Source organism: Aythya fuligula, chromosome 7 (genome assembly GCF_009819795.1).
Source record: "Aythya fuligula isolate bAytFul2 chromosome 7, bAytFul2.pri, whole genome shotgun sequence".
In the NCBI taxonomy this organism is placed as follows: Eukaryota; Metazoa; Chordata; class Aves; order Anseriformes; family Anatidae; genus Aythya; species Aythya fuligula.
The window spans coordinates 29,137,459-29,163,036 of record NC_045565.1 but is presented as its reverse complement, the minus strand read 5'-3'; the positions used below and the strand labels follow the sequence as shown (position 1 = coordinate 29,163,036).

The following is a 25,578-nucleotide window of genomic DNA, read 5'->3' as shown; positions in this document are numbered from 1 at the left end:
TAAAAGAAAGTAAAATTAACAGTACCAAAGTTGAAGCAAGCTTTAGATTACATTAAATCCAAATCTCATTTTTCATAATATATTCAAAGTGCAATGACCACTCCATAAAGTTACACGTGTTCAATAGCGAAGTAAAAAAAAAAAAAAAAAAAAAAAAAAAGCTTACCAACACTGGTACCCCAAAAAAAAAAAGAACAGAAAAATTTAGCTTGCAGATTTGAAAACATTCAAGTTACATACTTATTTCCTAATAACAGTCCAAGCATAAAAATTGATACAGTTATTTAGGCAGCAGAATTTCTTCTAAGTGACTCATTTTTAGTACGATGAATACAATTGCTCTTCCAAAAAAAGGAATTGCAGGAACCTGGTATACATACAAATGAAACAGCGCGTCAGAGACTTAGCAGTCCAACAGTTTTTTCATTTCACTGAACCCATCTGGATTCCCATATTTGTTTAGAAGGAAGAGAAGAATCTGTTCATGTTTTTTAAGCTGTGGAATAAGCAGGAAGTATTAGAAACACACTTCTATAACTTGAAGCTTAAATTTGTAATTTACATTACAATCGTAACTTACAATTGTTATAATTTAATTTGTATATCCTAAAACTACAAACTCAGCCAAGTCCCATACTAAGTCACTACAGAAAGGAACAGTATATTCTGTAAAATCTTCAGGGAGGAAGCCAATAGAATTCTAGCCAACTTGATGTGTTTTTTTTTTTGTTTGTTTGTTTTTTTGTTTTTTTTTTTTAAAAAGAAAATTTCAAGACCAAAATCGACGGAATACTCAAATTAAGGCATAGGTCAGGTTGTTAAATTTTTGTTATTTACACACATCTATCTCAGTATAACTTAAAAGATCAGGAAATTTTCTGTTTTCTCTTCATGTCATGGGACTTTGAGCCAAACTTTTTGGAATGAAGGATGACAAAAAGGTAACCAAATTGAAGTCACGTGAGATTAGAGAGAAAACAAATCCCGAAGAACTGAAAGATCGAAAGAGATACAACACAGAGGAAGGGAAAGGGAGCTTCAAGAGCCTACACTGGGACAGGGAAATTTACTGTGCTCTTTCAGAGTGTAGTTATTTTATCTTTCTGCTACTAAACTGCTGGTAACTAAGCTGCCTTTGAAACAGCAAGACCCTGAACTGCCAGAAGTGCTCTCTTCTTCCCTCCAAAATATTGTAGTGCATGTTTTTCTTTTGGCCTAGATGCCCCTGGCTGAAAAAAAAATCAAAACACCTTTGCAAAGGTGTTTGCCTTTAGAATTCCAAGTTTTGTTTATTCCTTTGACAAAGACCCTCACTTCAGAAAAGGCTGATATACCAGAAAAGATGCACTTTACATCACTTTGAGTAATCTAGAGTTGTTTCTAGTATTTCATGAGTGGCCTAAGTTAAAGATTAGCATTGCCAAAACCAGAAAGCTTTCAAAAATTACACAAACACTATTTCTATAAAAGACTTTTTTTCCCTGAAAATAAAGAGGAAAAGATTTTGAAACTAGCAAACAGTTACACGTTCCAACATTCTCAGATTCTCATCCCTATGTGACTCATCTCCTACATGTATTTCAGGTAGCATAGGACTTACAATATGCACAGCTGTCTGCCAAGTTGCATCCACAGCAAAACACAGCTTTGTTACTGAAAACAATCCCATTGCCCTTGGATAAAATGATACAGTCTATGCAAAACACTGAAACTTTCTTTACATAGTAGACAAAAGTAGTATCCCTGAGCCCTTGAACTCTATGGGAGGGAGGGGGGGAAGAGTTGGATATGTGGCAGAACACACAGAGTGATATATACGCAGTATCTCCTCAGTTTTGGGATGTTTTGATTATTACCATGCACAAAAACTGAGTAAAGTACCGGGATATTTACTTCGCGTATCTTCAGTGTTTCAGTTAACTATTATCTCCCTGCTCCCAATTGCTGCCCACATAGGGTTTCTTTTAAATTCTGGAAAAAACTTAAAGTATTGTTTGGACTGAATCTTACTTGCATTTTTAATTCTGTGCAGCAACATCTGGTCTCACTTTCATTGCCTACAAAAAAAGAAAAACAAACCACAAAGTAAATGAATGATCTAGATAAACTAGGAAAGCGGTGCTTATGTGTGAAAGTTGGTACATGGAATTCCCCAAAATTTTCAGAAGAACAAGTCACTCAGGCACCCCACGTATCAAATGAATTCTTAATTCCTAATTAATTCTTCAAATTAAATTTAAATTACGAAGTCTGTAAAAATAAGTACCTTGATGCACAATATCTGAGTTCTCAGCTTTGCAGATTAAACCTTCTGTTACTAGTTTGTCAACTATATTCAGACTACCATTTTCACACTGTTTCTCCACTTTTACCAAGTTCACATTTTCATTAATTCCCTTCACTGTAATTGTGACATATTTATTCAACAACATTTCTTTCAACTTGTCAAGTAACAACGGAGAGCACTCAGCTTTCTTTATTCCTGGAAGAAAGAGAAGTACAATCAAATTTGTTCTATGAAGAGTGTATCACTTCATCTTACATATAATGTCATCACAGCTTCTGAAACTGTAACACTAAATTTTCATAGTAAATATTTAAGATTTTACAGCTAGTTAAGAATGTTTTCCGAAAAAGCCTTCAGGGTATTAACCATTATACTATTTCAACATATTATGTTTGTCTTTATTAAGGAATGAAAGCTATCATCAGGATAGATGCAGATTTATATTGAACTTTTGTTTTGTTTTGTTTTTTTGTTACCTGCAAGTGAACATGTAATTGTTTGAAAAGGAAACTTTAAGTAGGAATCAGTGATTGGCAGGACATTTGAAACCGGTAAAGTCTCTGTGTTCCCACAGTCTGCATACAGTACTTTCACTGTGGACTGAGAAACTTTTAGAACAAGAGCTCTGTACCAACGCCCATTACCTGAAAAGGTCAAAACAAGCAGAATCAGATGGATTATAATGAGAACAAAGATGTTCGGCTCTATAGTTTCCCAGGAATTTTTAAGTACTCTGGTATATAGCAAAGGCCACTTGACAAGATAAAAACCCACAGAAGAACAACAGAAAAGTTTCTGATTGCAGTATTTATACTGACTTAAGTGTTTCTTTCAGAATTTTGCCCAAATCACACAGATACGATTTTTACTACGCTACTCTTTTGGGACATCTACACACCACATTGCTAGTTCCTTTATCTGTTTTCCAACACATTCATTTAGCATATGCTTGGTGTTCTCCATCTAGTATTTTTTAATTCATCTATGCTGTTTTCCATGAGCTGTTATCTGATCTAGCATTGTGTTTATTTTAATAGTATTTTCCAAGTTAAGGCTGTTCAGTGTTTAGCTAGATTTCCTGTAGCAATTCACACAGTCAACGTTTAATATTACTCAACACATATTTTTTTAAATGTGAGCTAATGCATCAACAGAGAATGCCCTCTTCTAAGAGATTAAGGCAATAAATGAAGGTTCCTAACAGTTAAAAATACCTTTGACTTGAATTACAGTTCACTAACCGCTTGTTAACCTAACACGGATGAATTATTAGTTGTTATAGCCAGTGGCACCTACCCACGCACACAGAAAGCAACAGAACAGAAAACATCCAGCCACCTACCAAACAGAAGTGGGTCTGTATAGATGCAATGGCACTATTGCTCTGCTATAAATTTAGTGTCCCCAAGACGCAGGGCAGTACAAGTAAATTTCAGTTTAGGCAGTAACTAGCTATTCTTTGCTCTTCAGGTTCCATACGTTTTGCAGTGCACAACATATTCCACAATCTACTGGTTAAGGAAATATAAGATAGATAGATTTCCTCACCCGAAAACCTGGCACAACAGGCTTCGCCCAGTTTTGGTGTGAATGACTTCATCTTACAAGATTTGCAGTAGTCATCTAGTTCAATCATCTGCTTAAGTAGTTTGTCGTGATCTACAGGGAAAAGAATGAATGTAATGAAGAGCAAGCTTATTCTTAAGCTTCCCTGCCCCCACTCTTAGCTTTTTTTTTTTTTTTTTTTTTAAATATGTTTGTACATTTGTCCAATCCAAACTGTGTTTCTATGTAGTTCAGTTTACTACTGGCAATCATTTTATTAACCAGCTTGAAGCAGTAACTTCTTACTGGTATTAGGAGCAGAGAACACTTTTTCTTACCCTTACTTTGAACTGGAATAGCATAGAACAAATCTGGGCTTACAACTTCTGTTACACAGACAGGTATGGTTTCATCCATAGCCAATTCTATTGGCTTCCAGCGCCCAACTGAGGTATCTAAGAGAAAGAGCAAGAAAGTGCTTCATGCTGCTTTTTTCCAAGCATGTACATGTTTTAAGTATGTTACAGAACACACTTTTGAATTTTAGTGACAACCACATGTCTTTATTTCAAGAAGAGAACTATAACCCAAGATAATTCTTGCTTAATTTGGTGTTCATTATCTAATAGAGATGAAAGCTGATAATTAAAAAACACTTTGGAGAAATAGGATACTGGAAAGTAAACATGGAAAAAGTTTTCATCATGCAGCAAGCTTACAAATGTCCACTGTCAAACATTCAAATAACATTCAAAACAAACACAGATTTATACTTTTTTTTTGCCACCTGCAGGGCACTTGTGTTCAACTATAAAAACCTCACAATAATAGTAAACATACTAAGTTTTGAGTTTGATATTATCTATGGTTAAAGGCTGGGAAGTTGAAAATTCCTGTTCAACCCAAAAGTTAATATTCATTTAGTTACCTTTATTGTCAGACTTATTTGGAAGACTACTTCTGTCTTGTAGCTCTTCCCTTACAGCCAATTTTTCAGAAGTTAGTATCTCATTGATCACTTTTGGATAACCTGTGGAATTATTAATAAGCTCTACACCTGCCCCGTCTCTGGAAAGGGAAGTTACTTTGGCTTGAAGCTTCATCCCTGCAGAGAATGCGTGAAATCTTTCTGTTGCTTCTGGAATCCATTTGCCGTTAGCAGGCTTTATACCTATGGAGGAAGAGATCTGTTCAAGATTACTCCATTAACTGACTGACTTTCTCCTACATTGTATTTTCCTTTAAAGATCTAATTTCTATTTATTTTTTTTTAAAACACAACTTGAAATACCAAGGCTACTTTTGCTACCTTGGGAATACACAATGTACTTCAGACTTGTTAGCTGGTCTTCTTCCTTTCCTCAGAAAGGAAACATTTCCTCAGGACTCCCAAGTTTTATTTTCTACATCTCACAATACTCCACCAAGTAAATCCCTAACCCTTAGCACAAATTACACTGAGGACTGTTTATGAAAACACCGTATAAGACTGCTTTATAGAGGGAGCAGAAAACTATAGTGTTTTAAGAGACAAAAAGGCAGAATACACCTTGATGAAACGAGGCATATTATTTCCAGAGTCTGGAAACAAGACAGACATTTATAATAAAACAGTTCTGTGAAGTATACCATGCCATCGCCTCCTTCCCTACAAGCAACAAGTTTCTACATGCAGTAACACTTATAGGGAGAAAAAAACCTAAGAAGATCCACCTGAAAGCCAGCATTTAATTCCTTGAAATGGCAGCTGTAGGAACGAGGATGGAATCTGCCGTATTTTATCCACTGGTACTTCCTCAACATTTCCGTAGTCCATAAAGCATACTTTAACAATTCCATCTGAAGTAACATTTTGCACCAAAGCACGATACCAGTTACCATCACCTGATTTAAAAAAAAAAGAAAAAATGATTTCACACATCTAGTGCATTTACCAGCAGATATACACACACACATTTATTTACTAGCAAAAAAAATAAATAAATACATATAACCAATTCTTTGCTATCTTCTACCAATATAAACTATCAGTTAGGGTGGAGTTTTTTGCACCTTATTTCACCCTGTAAAACTGAAATATTTTAAGTCTGCCACATACCAGAGAAAAAAGCACAGCAAGGTTCTCCACTCTCCGGCTTAAAAACGTTTGGAGGAGTTTTCCAGCAGTATTCAGACAATGATTTATTAAGTAAGTTTAGAGCACGTAACTCTGAAGAAGAAGAAGAATTAAAGACAAGATCAATAGAGTAAGTTGGATTGAACATTATCAATACTTCTGTGGTATAGTTTACATTTAAAGAAGAGTTAATGGAAGATTTCAGTGAAATTTAGTATTTTATCTGAAAAAACTGTTGACACTGAATTAACTAGTTAACTTACCAGGCAGACTAATTTATCAAGAAGCGACAAAGCTGATCTTTACTGACAAATAAAGAAGTAGCCACAAAGTTTGTCTGCAAATTGCTGTATAGGAGCCTTTGAGGTCTGGGCCTCTTCCACAAGTCTAACCATCTGTGAAAGAGGTGTATCAGCTCTGACATGGGTTGCCAAAATTAGCAGTGATCCATTCTGATTAACAGAACCTCCAATAACTGTACTGCCAGATTTTTTAGTTGCATGCATCAGTTCACATGAGGTAAGAGATTTATCTACCACTGAGCACCCTTCAATACTATTCAATTGCTTAACTTCAACATTTTCACATTTCATTCTCAGAGCCACTACGTGCCCTGATTCAATTTCATCATTTTACTCGTACTCTTTGCTCTTACATACAAAAATTCAGAGGTAAGACTCCATGCTATAAACTCACTTGAAACAGCAACGCATTTGAACTATAACAACCAACAGACCAGGAAGCAAAGAAACTATGCAGGAAGACAAAAGCTGAAGAAACTTACCACTGTTATTTGAAATCTGACAGTAGAATTCTCCAGGGTTGTACAGTGTACACACTATCACATCTACTGTTTGTTGAAGAGTTAATTTATTCCATCCCCACTTTTTTTTGTTTGCTGTGTCCTCTAGAGAGGAAAGAGAAGTAGAGAAATTAATTTTTATAGAGAAAAAAAAAAAATCACATCCTGTATGTTCATGCTTTGTGTACTGTAGTTTCTCATAATAAATAATGCAGACTAATTACTGGTGAGAACCTTTTTGTAATAAAAGAAATGTGCCAGTTGCTTCACTACAGAGAAGAGCAAGCCATAGGTATCTGGGGAGCAGTGATCACAAAAGTTTCAGACTAGACAGCAGCAACCTGAGCATGAGGGACTCTGTGGAATTGTAGTTGGTTCTAAGTTGGTTCCTTAGTCCCCTACCTATCTCTCACGTGAAAGCTTTGGTCACTAAATGCACGAAAGGCAGTTTAGGCCACTAATCCCTTTAGTGTTGAAGTTACACAGGCTACTGCAGTCAAACAGCTTTTGGAAGACTGAACATATGGCTTCAGATGTAAACCATAGACAAAGATGAGCTAAAGGGCAAGGGCATAGAAACAGGCAGGTATCAGCTAGTCATATCCTACTTCAGCTAGAAATGTTAAGACTTCTGACCAAAGCAAATGAAATTCTTGTATGATCTTTTACAAGTAAACAATTGCAACTTTTCTATGTACGTGCACACACGTACACAAACACATGATTTCTTCATGGCAAAGTCACGATGGCTAGGCTTCAGAGCTGTAGAAGCTAGACTTCGTGATCCAGACTGGGAGGAGGTTAAATACTACCACTTGAGCAGGATGTGCTTGTACTCACCATTCGCTTGCTTAACATCGCTTATTTCAGTTGCTGACAAGGCCACCCTTGATTTCTTAGCTGCACAGTTTTTCTGTAGGAGATAGCTCGATATATTTATTTCCGGAATAACAGATGCATCCACAAGCTCCACCACAGACCTGTAACTCTCTTTATCCACTACTTTCACTGTCAGCACTTTGTCTTTCACTAATTGCTTCATAAGAGAAATAGCTTCTGAGGACCAGGCTCCCGTTAGTGGCTTTACACCTGAAAAGTCAAATAGCACGGAAAGATTCAGAGGGCAGTCCATATCTGAACAATACGTGGAAGGGTAAAACAACACCGTTTGAAACAACAGATATACCAGTAAACATCCCTCACTCCTCAGGCTTGCAACAATATTCCAAAACCAATTATTCAGATACTGTTTCTGTAGGACTTTGTTATGGGCTCTCTCTTGTCTGAGTAGTATTATGCAATTAGCTAGTAGTCTATTACACAAGAAGTGTGAATTCGGATTTAATGCTTCCTTAGTCTGAACATCTAAGATGTGTCAGACTGTGGGTCTCATGAATACAGCTATAGTTTTGAGTGTATTTGGAACAACATTGTGAAACAACTTTGAAACATTGGAACAACTGTGTGAAAGATGGATCTGCTACTATAAGCTTTTTCCTTCCTGAAATGGTTACTCTTTACACTACTAAATTTACTTCCAAAAATGTAAGTTATAACCAGAACTTTAGAGTGACAGGACAGCAGAAGCCTGACCAAATCAGCAAACAACTAATGTGATTGTTATGTTTTGTTGTTTTCTTTGTACCCCCATGTTCTGTCTCTCAGTCCTAGAGTAGTTGTTAACAGTTACAGATATCACAACTTGTCCCATTGTCCCAGAGAGGTGATTTCTTTAGGTCACATCCTATATGCATTGGTTCCATCTCTGCCTTTGTCTTACGTTTTCCTACAAAGCAAGAAGCCAGAACACTGCTCTGACCTTTATCAAATAAAAAAAAAAAAAAAAAAAAAAAGCCTGAAATAAGAGGTTAAACATCAAGTATTGTAAAGAAAGGATAGAAATCAAATATTCTAAGGCAAGAATACTGAAGCACAGGGATAGACTGTCTTGCACAGTGATGGGAACAAATTGGGAACAAACAATTTCCAGCAGCAAGTTAAACATATGCATCAAAACAAACGATCATGATCCTGGCTTGAGACAGGAGGATAAACTAGCAAGTGTCAGAGACCTCTTCAACTTTGCAGACTGCCAACTGAGCCTATGACTGATTCCATCAGATTAGTCCCAGGGAGGGGAACAGATATAGCTCAGCATTTCAAAATACAACATGAAATTTTACCTTCTCCTGCAGTGTTAAAGCCACAACAGATTTAAGAACTCCACAAATCCAGCAGATAACTGAATTTTGCTTAGAAAAAAAAAGCACGCTCAAACCTAAGAATAGGTATGCTAACATAACAGTTTTCTGAGCATCTGAATAGATAAGGAAATAATTCTTCATGTTTTGTAAATATGCTACAACAGTTAATTAAGAATTCACTACTGGTTTTGCCACCCTTCAATCCAAGAACTGCACACATGGTAACTGGACAAACCCACTTATTTTGCCTCTATCCAGAAAGAAACAGCTCATAGTTTGTTTCCTACCTGCCAAGGTACATCTTATGGCTTGAGCTGGCAAGTTCATTAATTTTGGAGTCATAGGACGAAGTCTGGTTGGCTGAAGAACTTCAGAATTCCCATAATCTATGTATCCCACCAGAACAGTATCTTCAGAAGTATACGTTATAACAGCAGCACGATACCAAATATTGTCTTCTAGAAATGAACATGCAGGCATTCTTTATACTAGATACTTGCTTCCAAGAACAGAATGGTTTTTTGGACAGAAAAACTTTACATACTTTGGCAACCTCAACATGACTTGAAACAGCAGCATTACAGTTCATGCTAACCTTGACAAAACCCTGTAGAAGACACCTACCACCATCATTCCTTATGGTGGTTAAATGTTACAAACATTCTTTCCATTAAGAAGCCCCAACACACAAAGGCATAGTGCAAGGGAAAAAAAAAAAAGTACTACCCCCACATAATATAGTTAAGTTCAGTATTTAAGAACAAGAAACACAACAGGACCTCAGCAGACAGAAATGGCATGCAGTTCAAAGGCCACATAACATGATCTAATATAATTTATATATTTTAATTCTACTCAAAGATTTCAGAAGCAGAAATAAAAGCTCTCTCTCTCAAATTTATCAAGACAGCTGAAGTACTGAACTGATGGTTTTCCCCAGTTAAGCACCTGAAACCAGTGCCCACTCAAAAAGACAGCTTAATGACAGCACCAACTTTTTTTTTTTTTAAAGTTTATTTCAGTTTATCTGTTCAGTTTAACAGCTAATTTATTAAAAGTAGCAAAAACATACAGGAAATGAAATGACCAGGAATGTTCATAGATTACGTAAAGAGGTTATAACAGCAACATTTCTGGCCAGAAAAAAGGTACAAGAGCAGCATTTTTTTTTTTTTTTTGTCTGTTTTAAAAAGGTGAATGAAAAGAAGAAATATCTGTAAGGAGCAGATTCATCTTTACCCTCCTGCTCTCAGGCAAACAGGACCTCATATTCTTACAAATAAAAGGTATGTTTCATATAGACCTGACAGCTCCAGGCACATAACACAGCTTTATGCAGAATACTAGTTTAGGTTTAAACAAGATGTCACATTGTAATAGGACTTGTAGAAACTTGACAGTGATGCCTGTCACACAGAAACTAAGTTATGAACATACCCTGCATAATTACCAGCGCTTTGCTACATAAAGGGTTGTGAAGAACACTATCAGGGCAACAATGTTATATAGAATCTGTTTCTTTTTTTTTTACCTTTTTGGAGTGTGAAATTTCAAGACTATGCTCATTTCCAGCCACAGGAAATAGCACTTAGCAGCATTAAATCCATTTCTTCATGGTCTCATAAAAAGGTCCTTTACCCAGCAAACTAATGCAGTGTTGTTTGTTTAACGATGGGGTCATTTTATGATTCTTTTTTAAATATCAGTAAATGATGATGACATCTATCAAATACGCTTCAATTTAAATTAAAAAATCACTACGAAGTGCTGCGCACAGCTAAAACTAGACAAATGAAATAGCCTGTATAAGACATTTCTAAATATAATTGTAAAACGCGTTTAAATTTGGCAGTAAGTTAAACTGACAAATTCAGAGCCGTACTTTCACTTTTACCTGTGAACTGGGCACAGCACAAATCTCCTGAAGCAGGACGGAAATCTGGATTGCTCGGAAGTCTGTTACAGTGTTCTTCAAGACACAGCTGAAGCTCAGCAAGAAGACCTGGTATTAAAATACACGTTGTGGAAAATACACTGCTTGATAATTAAGTACATAAATCTTAAGTTCAGAGCCAGAAAGAACAGACTGTAACATAACGGAGGTTATTTCATGTAATGTTAAATGTAATAATAAAAAAAGTGATCAAACTAAGACTTGCACAACTGAGAAATCACTATGGTAAAGAGAACAGACAGGGAAAGCCAGTCAGACTCTTTCAGTACAGTAACATAACTGAAGCCAGTAGGAATTGGAACACTGATAGTGGAATCACGCTGCAAAGAAGCAAAAGGAAGACAGCTCTTCAAACAACAGGTAGATGTCTAGAGTTACTTTTTGCCAAAGGAAGCGTAAGCTATGGGTCTACCCAGAATTCAGAGAAAGACTGGGTAAGTATAAAAGAGAAAACCACTAAGGATTAGTAACGTAAGCATGCCAAATCCCATCCAGCTGTAAAAGCCACTTTATCTGAAAATAACTGTACACTCACAGAGTGCTAGGAAGACACATCCCACAAACTTACTCTGCTCTCTCTCCCCCAAGCATCTGTTTAAGGGCATTGTGTGAGATGCACCACAGCTCCTTCTAGCCTAGCATCCTGATCCACTGTAACTGTTACTTGTTACTCTACTGTATCAGAAGACAACAAAACAGGGGCTGGGAATTGAATCCAGCCTTCTCTCCTTTCTGAAGTGCAAATATTCTCCCCATGCTACATAACAAAGCAGCTCAGTCCACACACCCAGCCTAAAAGGCAACTTCTCCCCAGTGGCATAGCATTACAGGCATTATAGGAACAAAAAGGAATAATTAGAACCTGACACACACTTCTGAATACCTGTGATAACATGTTTAACATTTAAGAGAACACATTTATTGTTTAAATATACAGATTCACTCAACAAGATTGCTATAATCCATACAAACACCATCTTTCTAGTTTAGACTACTCAGACTGGCAACAAATGATAGCATCGTCCGTTAATTTGGAGGTGAACAGCTAATGCTGCCAAAAACATGCTTTACAGCACCATGGCTCTTAATACAGGCAGAGCCTAAAGCCACAGGAAATCTCCGTTACAAGGAGAAACTATCAGACCAGCAATGCCTCCCTCTAGAGGCTCTCTACTGAAGACAAAAAATCATGCTAAATACCTCACAGCCTAGCTTCAACAAGTCACTTACAGCCATTGCGCATCTGCTGACAGAAGAAGTCGTCTGGATTTTGAATATGGGAAACCACACCAGGGAACGCGTCTCCAATACACACAGAGACGTACTCTGCTACTGATTTTCCGTAGCAAAGCGGATCTTTATCTTCAGGTGTTTTTTCTTTACATTCCAGAGAATGGTTTTCCGACACTGTACAATAAAGAAAAGGAAAAAGATGTCACCGAACAAAAGCTGGATGACTTTGCAATGTGCGACCTCCCCAGATAGGATTCAGAGATATTTATAAAAATTATGCTAAATTAAACTACAGAATTAAAACATTGTGAAGCAGTTTATTCGTTTTGCTATACTCTTTGGACTTTGAAGGCTCCTTACATTTTATCCACGAAATTAATAGACACATCCTCACTCAACAAGCATTTTATATTATTAAAAAGCACAGGTGCCAGTGTCACTGAAGGAAGCTTCACTGGCCAATGCTTGAGTAGGAGGTAAAGTTAATGAACAGCTAGAATATGTAAACTACATATAAAGCATCACCTCATATGTGAGAATCTAAGACTCCACAATCTACTTAGAAAGTATGGTTTGCTCACTCACCTTTTGGAGAGTCTGTTCCTTCAGTATTACTCTCTGGAGTTAAATCAGACCCCATTTCTAAAGGCAGTTTATCTAAACAGATGCAAGAAGCAAAGCAGTTTAGCATACAAGGTAGTCATAGTTCAGATTCATTTAAGAACCATCTTCTGAATCTGTCCTATGTTACTATCATGTTATTTATCAAGCAATTAATACACTTAGAATGGGAGACCCAAGTGGCTTCAGAGTAACTCAAGTGTTTAAGCTTCCTGACAACATGCATAGCTCCAAGAACGTTTGACTCAATGAAACACTCACAGTCACTATTTTCTTGTAGACACTATTAGTTAATACTTGGCTGAAAAGTGATTGGAACTTTTCAATTCTTCACAGCCTGTATCTGAATTTGCAACACCCAGTACACAGGATTTACAAAGAAATCCTGAGTTTCTCAGTAATTACTATTCCATTTCAGAAGCACAAAAATCAGTATTTCAAGTTTCCAATATAATTCTTTTAAAATGAAAACCCGAGTACAGATATTTAAATTGCTTGTAAGGTAAAGAAATGCTGTATGTGTCTATTCCATGACCAAGAGATCGCTGTGATCTTCTCTGCAAGAGGCTGATAAGTTATATTAGTTTGTCAACGTAGTAAAAAGCAACTGGATGTGAAATATGCCCAGCACGGTCCTCAAGCAGTGGCATTTGCACAGGAATAAGGTGAACCATCACTCCACAGACTGCAGGGACTATGGCATGAAGATAAGCTTCCTGCATGTGAGGAATTTTATCAGTTGTTAAGTTAAGAAAATGAACAATCACTTTCTTCAAAGTTTCTGGGGCTGCAAATTAACGAAAAGAATATTATCTCATCACTATACTGTTCTTGCTCTGTGGCCAGATTAAAAACAGCCCTCTTAATGACAGCAGGTACACTTTTTCCGTATTGATCTGGTTCTACAATCAAACCCTTAAAGCTCAACTGAAAATATCAATTCAGTCTCAATTTTAAGGTCATTAAACATTTAGGTATTTCGGGTATGGACACTTTAAAATAGCCTCTATAATTAAAAATATATAAAAAAATAAAATCAAGGGGTGGGAGGGAAGCAAAAAAAGAAAAAATCCTCCTCCAAGGGTCTTGGGGAGTGTTGTGGAGAGGGGAAGTGAGTATGAAAGACTTAACAGTTGTGTTCCCCACCTCCCCCCTAGCCCATTTCCACCCCCACAACAAACACTTACAAAAATTTGGAAGAACAACATCTACAGCAAATCTTGACATCATTTCCTCTTGTAATATGTCAACAACAATTACTGAACAGGTCTTTCCCATGAGCTGGGAAGAAAAGATGTCGTCGCCTTCATTCCATCCTCTTTGTTTTGGTTCATAATTAGCAAAGGAACACTTAATTGCCTGGAAAGAATTGCCATTAAAACAAGGAAGGTTGAGGATTATTTGCCCTTTAAAAATACGAATAAATAATTAAGGCCCTCCAAAATATCATCTGGTTTGTAAGAGTAAAAGCTGCTGCTGAAATCTGAACCACCCTCAATTCAACTAGCTTCTTTGCAAAACAGTTTAAAAAAAAAAATAGGAAGTTACGTTCAAACTGTACACTGGATTTCCTCAGGACTACGAGGTCACATTATGTCTGACCACAGGTGTATGTTGTAACTTGCCTGCAGTAGACACTGAGGGTTTTAAGACAAGGCTCAGAAGGCTGTCAAGATCTACTACAAACCCAGCAGAGTCGTGTGAACATACTATGAAAGACTGTTCCAACAGCTGGTACTCAGAGCACCCACTGGTTGAAAGAACACTTCGTTATCCTTTGTGTCAAGTCAAACATACTATTTTGGCCTGTGGATTAAAGCTAGCCCATTTATTTTGTAATGGGAGATATTCACACAGCATGCAATGAAATCAGTTGGATGATGAACAGCTACCATTACAATCTTGCAGCTCAGACCAAGAGTTGTCAAGGTTTGCCCAAATTCTAAGTCATTTTCACCACTGCCTAAAACCAGATTCAATTACTCAAGAAGGCTGCACCACCTTACCCCTTCCAGCACAGAAGGGAAATGTGAGCCCAACCATCCCACAGTTATTTTACGAGCTCAGAAAACAAGAATTCCACGACTAAGGAAAATAACGAAAAAAAGGGTGGCCTTCCTCAGTCCTACAGAACATTTCAGGACATGAACCCCTGTGTAATACAGCAGTTTTTATGCATCACTTTCTCTGAACACAAAACACTGCGATAATGGCAGTTATACTGAGACAAGAGCTATATTTATTTCAGAGCTACTCATTTTAAATCTTAACTACTGTTAGGAAAATAGAACTCACACATGGAGGAAGCAGTTCAATGTCTTTGTGTAGAGCTTTAATCCAGGAAAGTGGAATGTTTTCTTCCTTTCCATAATCTATATAGAATACTTGTGCTTTCTTTTGTGATGTATCCACATCTTTAACCAGTGCTCTATTCCACATCTGTATAGGAATAAATAATACTCTTAGTAAGAACACAGCATAACAAACCACCACAATTACTACACTCCTCGCTAAAACACACACTTCAAAACTTACTTTATTTCACCAGGTTTGTTTTTAAACAAAGGCAACCAAGCAATGTTAAAGCAAATCAGATGAACATAACACATCAACGTTGACTGCTGCGAAGATAATTATTCTCCTATGGATCTGGGCTCTCCTACAGAGAATCACAAATTTGCTAACAATGGAGGAGGAAAAAAGAGGAAGAAATACAAATAATGGGATGGGAAGGGAAATGAGAACTAGAGGTGACTACAAAAAAGTGATTAGCAACTAGGTAAGAAATTAAATAACTTAAATAAGTAGAGGTATACTCCAAACTAACTAAAGTAATTTAGTTTGTTTGTTACAAACTCCCACAGCCTTCAAGAAACACTAGGACAAACCATTCCTACACGGTTTAAGTGCGTAAAAATATATGCAAGTAAACTTTTTAGATGGAAAAGAAAAAAGAGTGCCTTAAATTTGAGTTCCAGGCATTATAAAGTTGCTAACTATCACAATTTCAATACAATAAACAGATCTCTAATTAGCAGCTTTCACCGGTAGAGACATAAAAGCAAAACCTGCAAAGACATGATAAGCTCAACATAAAAGTGTTGTTTTATGGACAATCAAATCTTACCTGATCCAAAGAATTCCTTGCAACACAGACTTCTCCTTTGATAGCAACATAATGCTCCTGAATAACTGCGTTAGCATAACAGTCTTGCAGTTTCACTGAAAGTTTACTGATCTGGTCTAAAACTTCTGGAGAACTCATCTGCATATAAAATTCACTTGGACTCCTGAATTCTGTTACTGTACCCTGAAGAGAGAACATAACAACGATGTAAGAACACCCCATAGTCCATTAATCAGCACCAGCGTGCATTTCAGTGAATGCACTTCACCCTACACCTGCTGCTGTTCTTTTGTTTTGAATCTAGCAATAGTATCCGCTCAGAACAAGGAGACAGTGATGTTCACCACCACAGAAACAAATCTCTCCCCATTATTCCCTCCCTTTGCATTTATTTATCTTGATAAAAATAAAGGCATTTTACAGGCAAACAAAATGATACGAATTGCTGAGGTAACATACAGCTATACGCACTTAACAATGCTTCAAACACCTCTTGTATTCTTCCAAAATTAAAGTACCTGTACTTCCATAGCTTTTTTGAGACCTAGACTCTGGAGATCTGACAACATTATTTTCTTGCACTGCTCTTCTGTCTTGAGGGAATCCACAGACATTGAATTACCCTATTTAAAAGAGCTACAAGTTATGTTTAGACTGGAGTTGTTCAGCTGCATCTTTGTGTAATGACAAATGCAAAAATAACATTTCATCATCTCAGCCAGTACCTACAAATGTGCTTTTGTTAAGAACTCCTCATTGGAACTCAAAGGCTTTGTATTACTCTTGGAAATAACCATAATATAAATAGTAATATTTATAATAGTTATATTTTATATTTATAATAGTTATGTTTAGTTCATACAATAAATAGTTGTTATACAACTAAATAACATTATCAAGAGAGACACTGAGGATGAAAAACAAGTGCTGAAGTACTTTCTAAATTGCTTCAAGAAGTTAAACAGATGACTGAACAAAACGATAGCAAAATGATCTCCTGCAAAACTGTTCTTAGGAAGTCCACAGAAAGAAATGTTTGACTGAAAATAAGATCAAAACGCTATGAAGGAGAGCTGCATCATGTTTAAATCCTGTTATAGCAAAGAAGCAAGAGTTCATCTGCATCTGTTAATGTACAGGACTACATGACATGTATTTCTCCAATATTTGCAAGACTCCCAGCTTTAGCTCATGGATATAGGTAGAAAACAAGAACACACCAGAATTTTTCAGAACTGTACAAGCTACATCTGTATCCTTCCTAAGATATTTCTCTCGCAACACAAATCAGAACGGTTTTTATTTCAAACAGAAATCAAGTGTATTGACAGTCTTGCTAATAGCTCTAGAAGTAACGTACTCTTGAATGTTTCTCATAGTTACTTTTGCTTAGAAGCACTGATCTTTCTAAAATGAGCAGATGATTATCTCTGGAATTTGCTCCTTCCCTGTACAGGTTAAATCATATCCTGCAACTAGCTTACAGTAACTTCATTCAACACATAGCAAAAATCATATTCTATACCTTAAGGTAAAGTCCTGTCTCTGTTTTAGCAGGTATCTTGCCTCCATTGTTATTACTTGAACTGTAATCAAAGAAAAACATGTCAACATCGAAGAACCAAAGGCCAGACACGGAACATTCATAACACCTACTTGCAAATGAAACAGGAAGTTTTATTATTATGTTAATAATATGAGGTTTGTCTCAACCCTTATCCCTCCTCCAAGAAAACACAGAAGAAATGTGTTAGTTCTGTGTCACATAACATCTGGTACGCTTTTCTTGATTCCATCAACAAAAACTATTCAATTTTGGTTAAACTGGAGAAGAAACCTCACATTGTTGTGGCATTCTGCTAACATTGCAATCCCAAATAAGCATTAAAAACTGCAAAACCAGGAAAAAAAGAGATAAATCTTTGTTTCAGTTGAACACACAGGTAAAAAACAGATAACATACCAGACTGAATCCCCTTCTCCCACACCCATGATTCAGAGACTGTAGCAAAACTTGGGAAAAGACATGTCTCTTGTGAACTTATTATGAACACCTGGTTGCAGGCTCACTGAACAATTGCTATCATCACCCTTTACTAGAGTCAGTCTAAATGCTCAGATTTCCAAAACTTCTCCAAAGCCAGGCAATTTGTACAGTACCATAACCTAATGGAGCTTCATTTCGCTGAATGAGACTAGACAGTGATCTCTTGACCATCTCTACTGGCATGTCAAAAAATGACAAAGAGTAGCTAGAGCACTGAACTGGCTGAAACAACATCTTCTAATTGCAACTGTGCTGATGAAAAATAAAATATCCATAAAACTCAACGATGCTACAGTTACATTTAAAGTTTCCCTCTTTAGAGTCTGTTAAAAACACTCCATTAATTGTGCCACTGCTGAAAAGTACAGACTTATTTGTCCTCCATTCCCTACATCACCAACAGCAGTAACACAGATGATGAACTGGTATTCTTACTGCATGCTCACATCATCCTAATACTAACTAATTTCTGTTGACTTAATTCACACTTAAGAACACTAAACACTACCAAGTCATCCTAACATAATACTAGCCTAAGAATAAGCAACATATTTTACTGTAATAGTGCCCTGGCATGGTAATTTAAGTTGTATTAAGAGGGATACTATCATATTTCTGTAAATATTATTTAACAGAGCTTTTAACAAACTTACTTCTGTTTAACTGGCTCACACACAACTCTATGGGATGGCCAGTCTTCCTTCTGACAATCTACAGAGCAATAGTTTATTTGCCTACATTGTGAACATCTGAGGGATCCTAAAAAAAAAAAAAGTCAAAGAAATATCTTTATGGGAAAAGACAACAGCTGTTAAGATACTAATTCCACGTATTATTAAATAACTGCTTAGTAGCGGGTCTTACTACAGTTCTAAGCAGATACAAATAAGTGTTTTTATTCATCTGTAAATACCTATTACTGCTCCAGTTGCCCAAAATTCCTTCTATACTTAAGTAAAAAAAAAAAAAAAAACAATGATTAAGAAAGAGACGCTCTCTTCATTTTATCAGTTCTGTAAATCCAATTACGTTATGAATAGTCACTACATTTGCATATGACAAATAAAATACATTTCTATGTTAAGGCATTTTTGAGTAATTCTTATGATCCTGCTTCACTGGCAAATACATCATGCATCACAGACTACAGAATAACAGCAACTTACCAAACAGACCACAACGATGGCAAGTTTTCGTTTGAGGAGGTGATACTAGCGAATTAAAGAGACTCCTATCATAGCCAATAGAGAAAGCGTTCTCATAGGAATATTGCAACTTCTTTGGCTCCTCAATCAGATCAGAATGCGACACCTGTAAAAATCTAAGGTGATTCTTACCAGAAAAAGCAACCCAGTTGGATAGAAATATTCTAATGCATCGAAACGTGACAGAAGTTCCAAAGTTCTTGAAAGAGATGATCAATTTATGCTGATCACTCTGCTATCTAGAAACACTCAGAGTATGTGAGGCAATTATAAAGTGCAATAACTCACAGTATTTCCTTTATCAGTTCCAGCTGTCTGTGGCAACTTTCTTCTACTCGTTGTGCCTTCCATGGAACTTCCTAAGAGAAGAAATATTTGCAAAGTGGTCTTAACAATACTAATGTGTGCCCGTGTTATGGAGTATTTACAGGAAAACGCAAAAGCCTTCTGTTTCTACTGTTCTGCTAGCACACGTGAGCAAACGGAGATGCTATAGGAACATTACATATTCTGCTAGTCACTTCTTATCATTCTGATGCCATATTCATTCAAACCCTACCCTCAGTATTACTTGAGCAAGAGTTTCACTGCTCTGGTCCTATCACTCAATAGAGGCCTTAATGATTACCATCCATAAATCAAGTACTCAAAACCAAGAATACTCTGAAACAACTTAAACAGATTTTATTTTCAATTGAGTGCCTTATAAGCCTTGTGATTTCCCAAGTTTATTCTGTATCTGAACGCTTGTCTTGTAAAAGTTATTTGATAAACCTGCATACCAACATATTCAGAACTACATTTTTTACTCCTGGGTAACTCATTCATCTACAAAAAAAGATGTGGTTTCAGTTGTAGACCACACATGCCTTTTTGAACTTGTTCCAGTCCAACAGGCTTTTTAGTCTCAATTTTCCACCAAGCCAATATAAAGCTTGTGTGGCCCTTTTTCTACCTGGAAACAAATTAATCACACTTAATGAACCCTCCAGATGGATGCATACTGAGTTACCTCAGATCTCCCAGTAGCAATCCTTTCCCTCTCCCCCCCATTTTGGAATAACTGAGAACAATAACTGAAGCCTCCAATTCCCACCACACAATTGCACCAAATTCCCTAGTATCTAAGGCCTTCCTAGCCATCCAAGTCTGAATAATTAGGAATTATTTGCATTTATAAGCCAAACTTTTACTGATGATCCTTATAATGATTACGCATATACAGAGAAAGTTAAAATACCTTTGTCAAGCTTTGGACAAAATCTCTTTTTATTGCAGTCATCCACTCTTGTGCTGCAGTTTACAATAACGCTTTTTGTACCTTTTTTTTAAAAAAAAAAAAAAAAAAAAACACACACACACATTTGACCAAAAAAAGTGTGTAATTGCTTCACAAAATACTCATTTTTGTTATGTATTTCACAAGTTCAGCCTCCAAACTGAGGACTTTGCAACAGAAAAGTGGCTCTCCTCTGCTTTAACCATTACCTGGAACTTTATTACCGCTGTACTTCGCGTGAAGGGGCTGGGCCATCGTGTCAGAGTTCATGACCCAGTATGACAAAAGGCAACTGCATGCCAGGTGACTAAAGAAGCATAGATTTAAGAAATCAATTCAGGCAAGGACACAAATTGAAAAGTTGAATATTTTAAAGCCATATTCTGAAGTTATACTTAAAGATCACTTTTGGAAGGATAATTCACCACCAGTTTGCACACTAAGAAGTAATAGCTTGTGCTAAGAAGTAATAGCTTGTGCTAAAGGCATTAACAACAAACACTTCTGACCAAAGGTAAGTAAGAAGCAGTCCTTTACGAGTGGCATTCGCTGAGAAGCAGAAACAAGGTGACGAGCTAACCAAACCACTCGCTCCAGTATGTGATGTCTACTTGTAGCACCAGCTGAAACCCCCCCATAATGGGGGCAGGGCCCCCCGTGAGGGCCCCGCAGCAGAGCCCTGAGGAGTGCCAGCTTCTGGACCAGCGCCGTCAGGCTACGGGATGTTGCCAAAAGGAATTTCTAACACCTGCTTTCCAAACATTAACACACCATACACCTATTTTAGCTATAAAGAGATCCTCCTACTACATTATACTGAGGAAATTAAGTTACAATGTACTTGCAAATAAAGCAGAGCTGCCTTTGTGCATACCCATTTACATGGCAATCAAGCAAACCACTAACTCTCGTAACTGAAACCACATGGAACCAGCAGGCGCTACTTTAACTGGGGACAGAATTTAGCCTTTTTAGCCCCAAGACACCCGTCTGGGGCCAGGCGAGGACACCGGCTCTCACCCCGACCCCCGGAGTGCTGCGAGGGGCCGGGGCTGCCCTGCGCCCCCCGGGCTGTGCCACGCAGCTGCTGGGCCTCGCTCGATGGCCACGGGCAAACGAAGACGCCCCAGCTGCTTCTCCCTCCTCTTCCTCTTTCTCCTCCTCTTCCTTCTCCTCCTCCTCCTCAGATCCGGCGCTCCTCCCCCGGAAGGGTCCGGCCCGGCCCTACGGGACACATGGCTGTAGGGGGGGCTGAAGCTGGTGATGACCGGGGAAGCCCTGTGGGGGCGGGCGCCCTCCCTCCCTCTGAGAGCTGTGAAGCTCAATAATCAATAAACTTCTGTTTTAAAGTGTTGGGATTTTCCCCTGTGGCCTAGAAGATGTGGTGCTTCATCCATCTCCCCTTTCCTCGTGTCCCAGACGAGGTGCTCCCTGATGTCCTGACCCTGCAGAGCACGCCAGTGATCCCAGTGCCGTACGGTTAAATATTCACCAAGAATAAGTGAACCGTGGCTCTCCTGGTGCTTAGGCTGCTGTGCCCACTGCTAAGATGTGTAAGATCAGGTACAGAGTTTATTCTTACAAGTTGTGTGGGGTGCGACCCACCCAAGTCAGAGAAGCAACTCTCCTGGCTCCTGTGAACCTCAGCCCACTGTGGCAAGCAGCAGAAGTTGGCTACGGTGGAGTGGCTGATGATAAATTTGGCAGGAGAATGTGATATTTCAGGAAAATGGCCAAATTGGCCACCATTTTGCAGCAGAGCATGCACAGCAGGGTTGCAGAGAGTTGGGGCAATCACAATGTGGCCTCCATTACCTCCCCACACCATGTTCCTCTGTCCCTAAGGTTAGCCCAGAAATTAGTGCCTAAGAAGCACTAATAACTGAGGCATTAAGAAATGCTTCCTTGGCATTCAAATCTCTCTCTCACAAAAAGTTTATACTATCTTTGTATTTAACATATCCAGATATTTTTAGTACCTTTAGCAGGCTTACCATTTCCACCCCCAAGGATGAATCAAAGCAATGCTGCTAGTCTGAACAGTCTTTTGGAATGACACTAATTAACATTATAGACTGAGCTGGAAGAATACCAAGGGGGTGCAATGAAAAGGAGAATCAACTATCCCACTGGGGACAGAACTTTATCAGCATGTGAACTGGCATGAAGTTTTCTTGCAGTTAAAAGTGTCAAAGAATGACTGAGCCACAACGAATGTTCATTTCATTGTTTTTGTTTCTTAAATGTTACTCGGTCATTTGGGACGTTCCATGCCTTAGGATACTGCAACCAGAAAGGGCACAAAATGACAGCAGTGAAAACTAATTCTGAAAAGAAAAAGAACAGGTCTGGCTTCAACAATGGAAAAAGATAAATGCAAAGGAGTGCTAGAGGTAGCTGGGGGGAGTGCTGTTAGCACAGAGTCTGAACAGGAGCAACATCGCAATAGCTGCTGGAGGTCGATGTGCTTTGCCTGCAAATATTAGTCAGAGCTTTGGGCTTGCCTGCATGCAGGTTTTGTAATACTGTACCAGTGTGTCATTAGCTCTAATTTGTAGGATCCAAGTGCTTAGGAACTAGCTGGGACACCACTGTGCTACATGCTCAACAAAGGGCAGTCTGAGCAGCATACAATGAAAATAGTCTTTTCCAGGTATGACTTACTCAGAGCACTTGTGTAATTACAGTCATGCTTAGGATTGAACGATTCCGTGCATAAATTAGACACAACAATGGTGGGCAGGCCTTGGCACCAGGACTGCAGCTTCAGCTGCAATGCTGTACTTACCTGACGCGGGGAGAGAAGGCAGGCTTCCTGGGGCTTCATGGGTGGTGCTCCCGAAGACCCATGGCAAGCCATGCTTACTTAGAGTAAAATAGGTAGTTAATGAAAGCAATTCTTAATGAAGAAAATAATAACTCTTTAGGTCATCTTGCCATTATATGAAAGGCATGATGTGAAATTAAATCAGCTTGCAGTAATTACATTACAACAGAGCAGCCTGCTAATGACTGCAGAGGATGGGGCCCTCCTCCTGGCTCCTCCTTAGTGTTGCCAGCCACGGCTCTCCAGTGCCAGTGGTCTGGAGGAGTGAGGAAGAGTATGGGGTGTTAAGCACTTCTGCTGCTTCAGCCACCTCCTTGTTTATTTACCCCTACAGTGGGGATGCTGACACTTCTACAGCTGAAGGGAAAAACGGAGGATCATAAGCCCCTGCAGTAGGCAGAGCTATAAAAAGCTATATAATTAAAAAACATGAGCTAGAAATTGAGCAGTTACATGAATATATTCTTCTATTTTCTTAGAAGACAACAAAACAAGAGGCAAAAGCTCCAACTGTGACTTTCTGAAAAAACAGGCCAAATTCTGCTTCTGCCTCTGCAATGCAGAGCTTATGTCTGCAGCAGAAGGGGAGTCTGTGCATATGACTGTCTTTTAGAAGGTAAGTTCTCTCGCTCAGAAATTGTCATCCACACCATTTGTGGTGCCGAATGAGAGCTGTTGCTGGCTACCTAAGAGCTGCAGTCATTTGGTTGTTCTTATTTAATTTGAGTGCAGACAGCTTGGGGAAGGGGCTTGACCTGTGGTCTTGACATTACCATTCACAAAGTATCCGTAGCTGCCTGCTGGGGAGAAGATGGTGTTTAGGTGAAAATTTGGCTTCAGCATTGGTATTAAAAGAGAGTCAGAAGTACCTGAGCCTATGTGCTGTGGAGAGTCCAGCTGCCTACAAAAGTCCTTTTTGCCTGCCTCCCTGGGAGAGCAGAGCCTCAATTTTCTTAACCTGATTTCATCACTGCTAAAAAAAAAAAAAAAAAAGTATGTGTAAGGTGGCAAAGTCAGCCCTGCCAAGGGGCGGGTGTTGGACCACATGCTCCTGAGGTCCCTCCTGACCCAGTTGCTCCAAGTGGCTCGTTACGTTTAAGGAGTTCCTAGGGCACAGATGCCATGGCTTGGGGCAGCCAAGCTGCTACAGTAAATGCAGCTGGTATCACTTACAGTGTCTGCTAACGTACTTCTATCAATTTATTTTTTATTAGATTAAAAAAAGGCATTTATATTGTCCTCTGGATTCCAAACTGTGTTCCGCGGAGCACTTGCTTCTCTCACCACTAGATGCAATCAAGGCTTTTGCTGCGGGGCAAATTTCATTTATTTATTTATTTATTTTTTAACCCCTTCAGCAAAGAAACGGTGAAGTCCTGGCAGACGCTCGCCGGGGCCAGACCCCGGAACACCCTAACCCGTCCTATTGCACCGCGACAGAAAAGCGAGGCACCGTTCCCTTCATGACGAAGGGGTGAGAATTACTTCGTGCCACACAACCACCTTGGTAGACAGGAGAGGCATTCCCCATTGCTGTGGGAATGCCACAACACCTCAGGCTCGGCCCCTCAGGGGCCGTCCCCGCGTCCCCCCTTGCGCGTCTCCCGCCCACTGCGGGCCGGCTCCGCCATGGCTCCGCCCGCGCCGCCATCTTGGCTGATGTGTCAGGCCGCGGCCATGGGGGAGCTGCCGCCCTGCCCGCCGGCCCCGCACGGTGAGGCGGCCGGGAGCGGGGAAGGGGGAAAAGGGGAAAGGGGCGGGTGGGTGTCCGCTCGCTGCCGGCCCTTTCAGCCCTAAGGGAGCCCGAGGGGGCCGGGGCTGGGCTCGGGGGGGTGTCCCCGTGGTGGTGGGGCTCGGTGCGGGGCGACCCTAAAGCGGGGTGTGGGAGCGCCCCGTTGAGGTCTCCATGCCGTGAGGCGGCTCGTCCCCGCGTCTGGGGGTGCTGGGGGGCTCGCTACGCCCCTAAATAATCCCCTGACAAAAATTAGCGTTGTGGTGGATCAGTGCGAAGGTTGTTTTCTAGCGTTAGGGTGTCCTCGTTCCTGCGGGGGGGTGGTTGAAGCCCCTGCTGGGTGTGTGAGCAGGGAGCTGCTATGGGTTGGGTTTTGGGGTGTGGGTGTGGGTTTGGGGCTCCTGGCCTGCCAAATCGGCTGCCCAGGTGGGTCTGGTGTGAGGGTGCTTCCAGCCAGACCGTGCACACCGCGGGAGGGTCTCCTGTGGGGCTGAAACCTGCGTGTAGGGTTAGGGGTAGGGTCCTCCAGCTTTGTTGTTGGCTTGGTTTATGGTGTAAACTTTCCAGAAGTTAAAATGTGACAGGCAGAACGTGCTAAA

General features: G+C 39.3%; 2 protein-coding genes across 4 annotated transcripts in view; one reads left to right on the top strand and one right to left on the bottom strand.

Annotated features, from left to right (window-relative positions):
* Positions 1 to 398: 398 nt before the first annotated feature.
* Positions 399 to 19,202, bottom strand: TDRD1 (tudor domain containing 1; the record flags this gene model as incomplete). The annotated part of the gene is made up of 22 exons (XM_032191230.1): positions 399 to 496; positions 2,011 to 2,057; positions 2,267 to 2,482; positions 2,764 to 2,931; positions 3,836 to 3,946; positions 4,171 to 4,287; positions 4,761 to 5,003; positions 5,546 to 5,716; positions 5,931 to 6,041; positions 6,733 to 6,855; positions 7,591 to 7,839; positions 9,242 to 9,412; positions 10,849 to 10,956; positions 12,139 to 12,315; positions 12,727 to 12,798; positions 13,950 to 14,121; positions 15,058 to 15,201; positions 15,890 to 16,072; positions 16,408 to 16,512; positions 17,415 to 17,475; positions 18,590 to 18,695; positions 19,103 to 19,202. Coding segments are annotated over 22 exons (3,048 nt in total), but the record flags the coding sequence as incomplete, so codon positions are not given.
* A 5,696-nt stretch (positions 19,203 to 24,898) lies between these two features.
* Positions 24,899 to 25,578, top strand: part of CCDC186 (coiled-coil domain containing 186) — a 29,799-nt gene continuing 29,119 nt past the window's right edge. For 2 of the 3 annotated variants that reach the window (XM_032191087.1, XM_032191085.1), the window contains exon 1: positions 24,899 to 24,961. The gene's annotated coding sequence lies outside the window, so the exon portion shown is untranslated. The remainder of the gene's footprint in view (positions 24,962 to 25,578) is intronic. The other variant, XM_032191088.1, reaches the window with a different exon arrangement.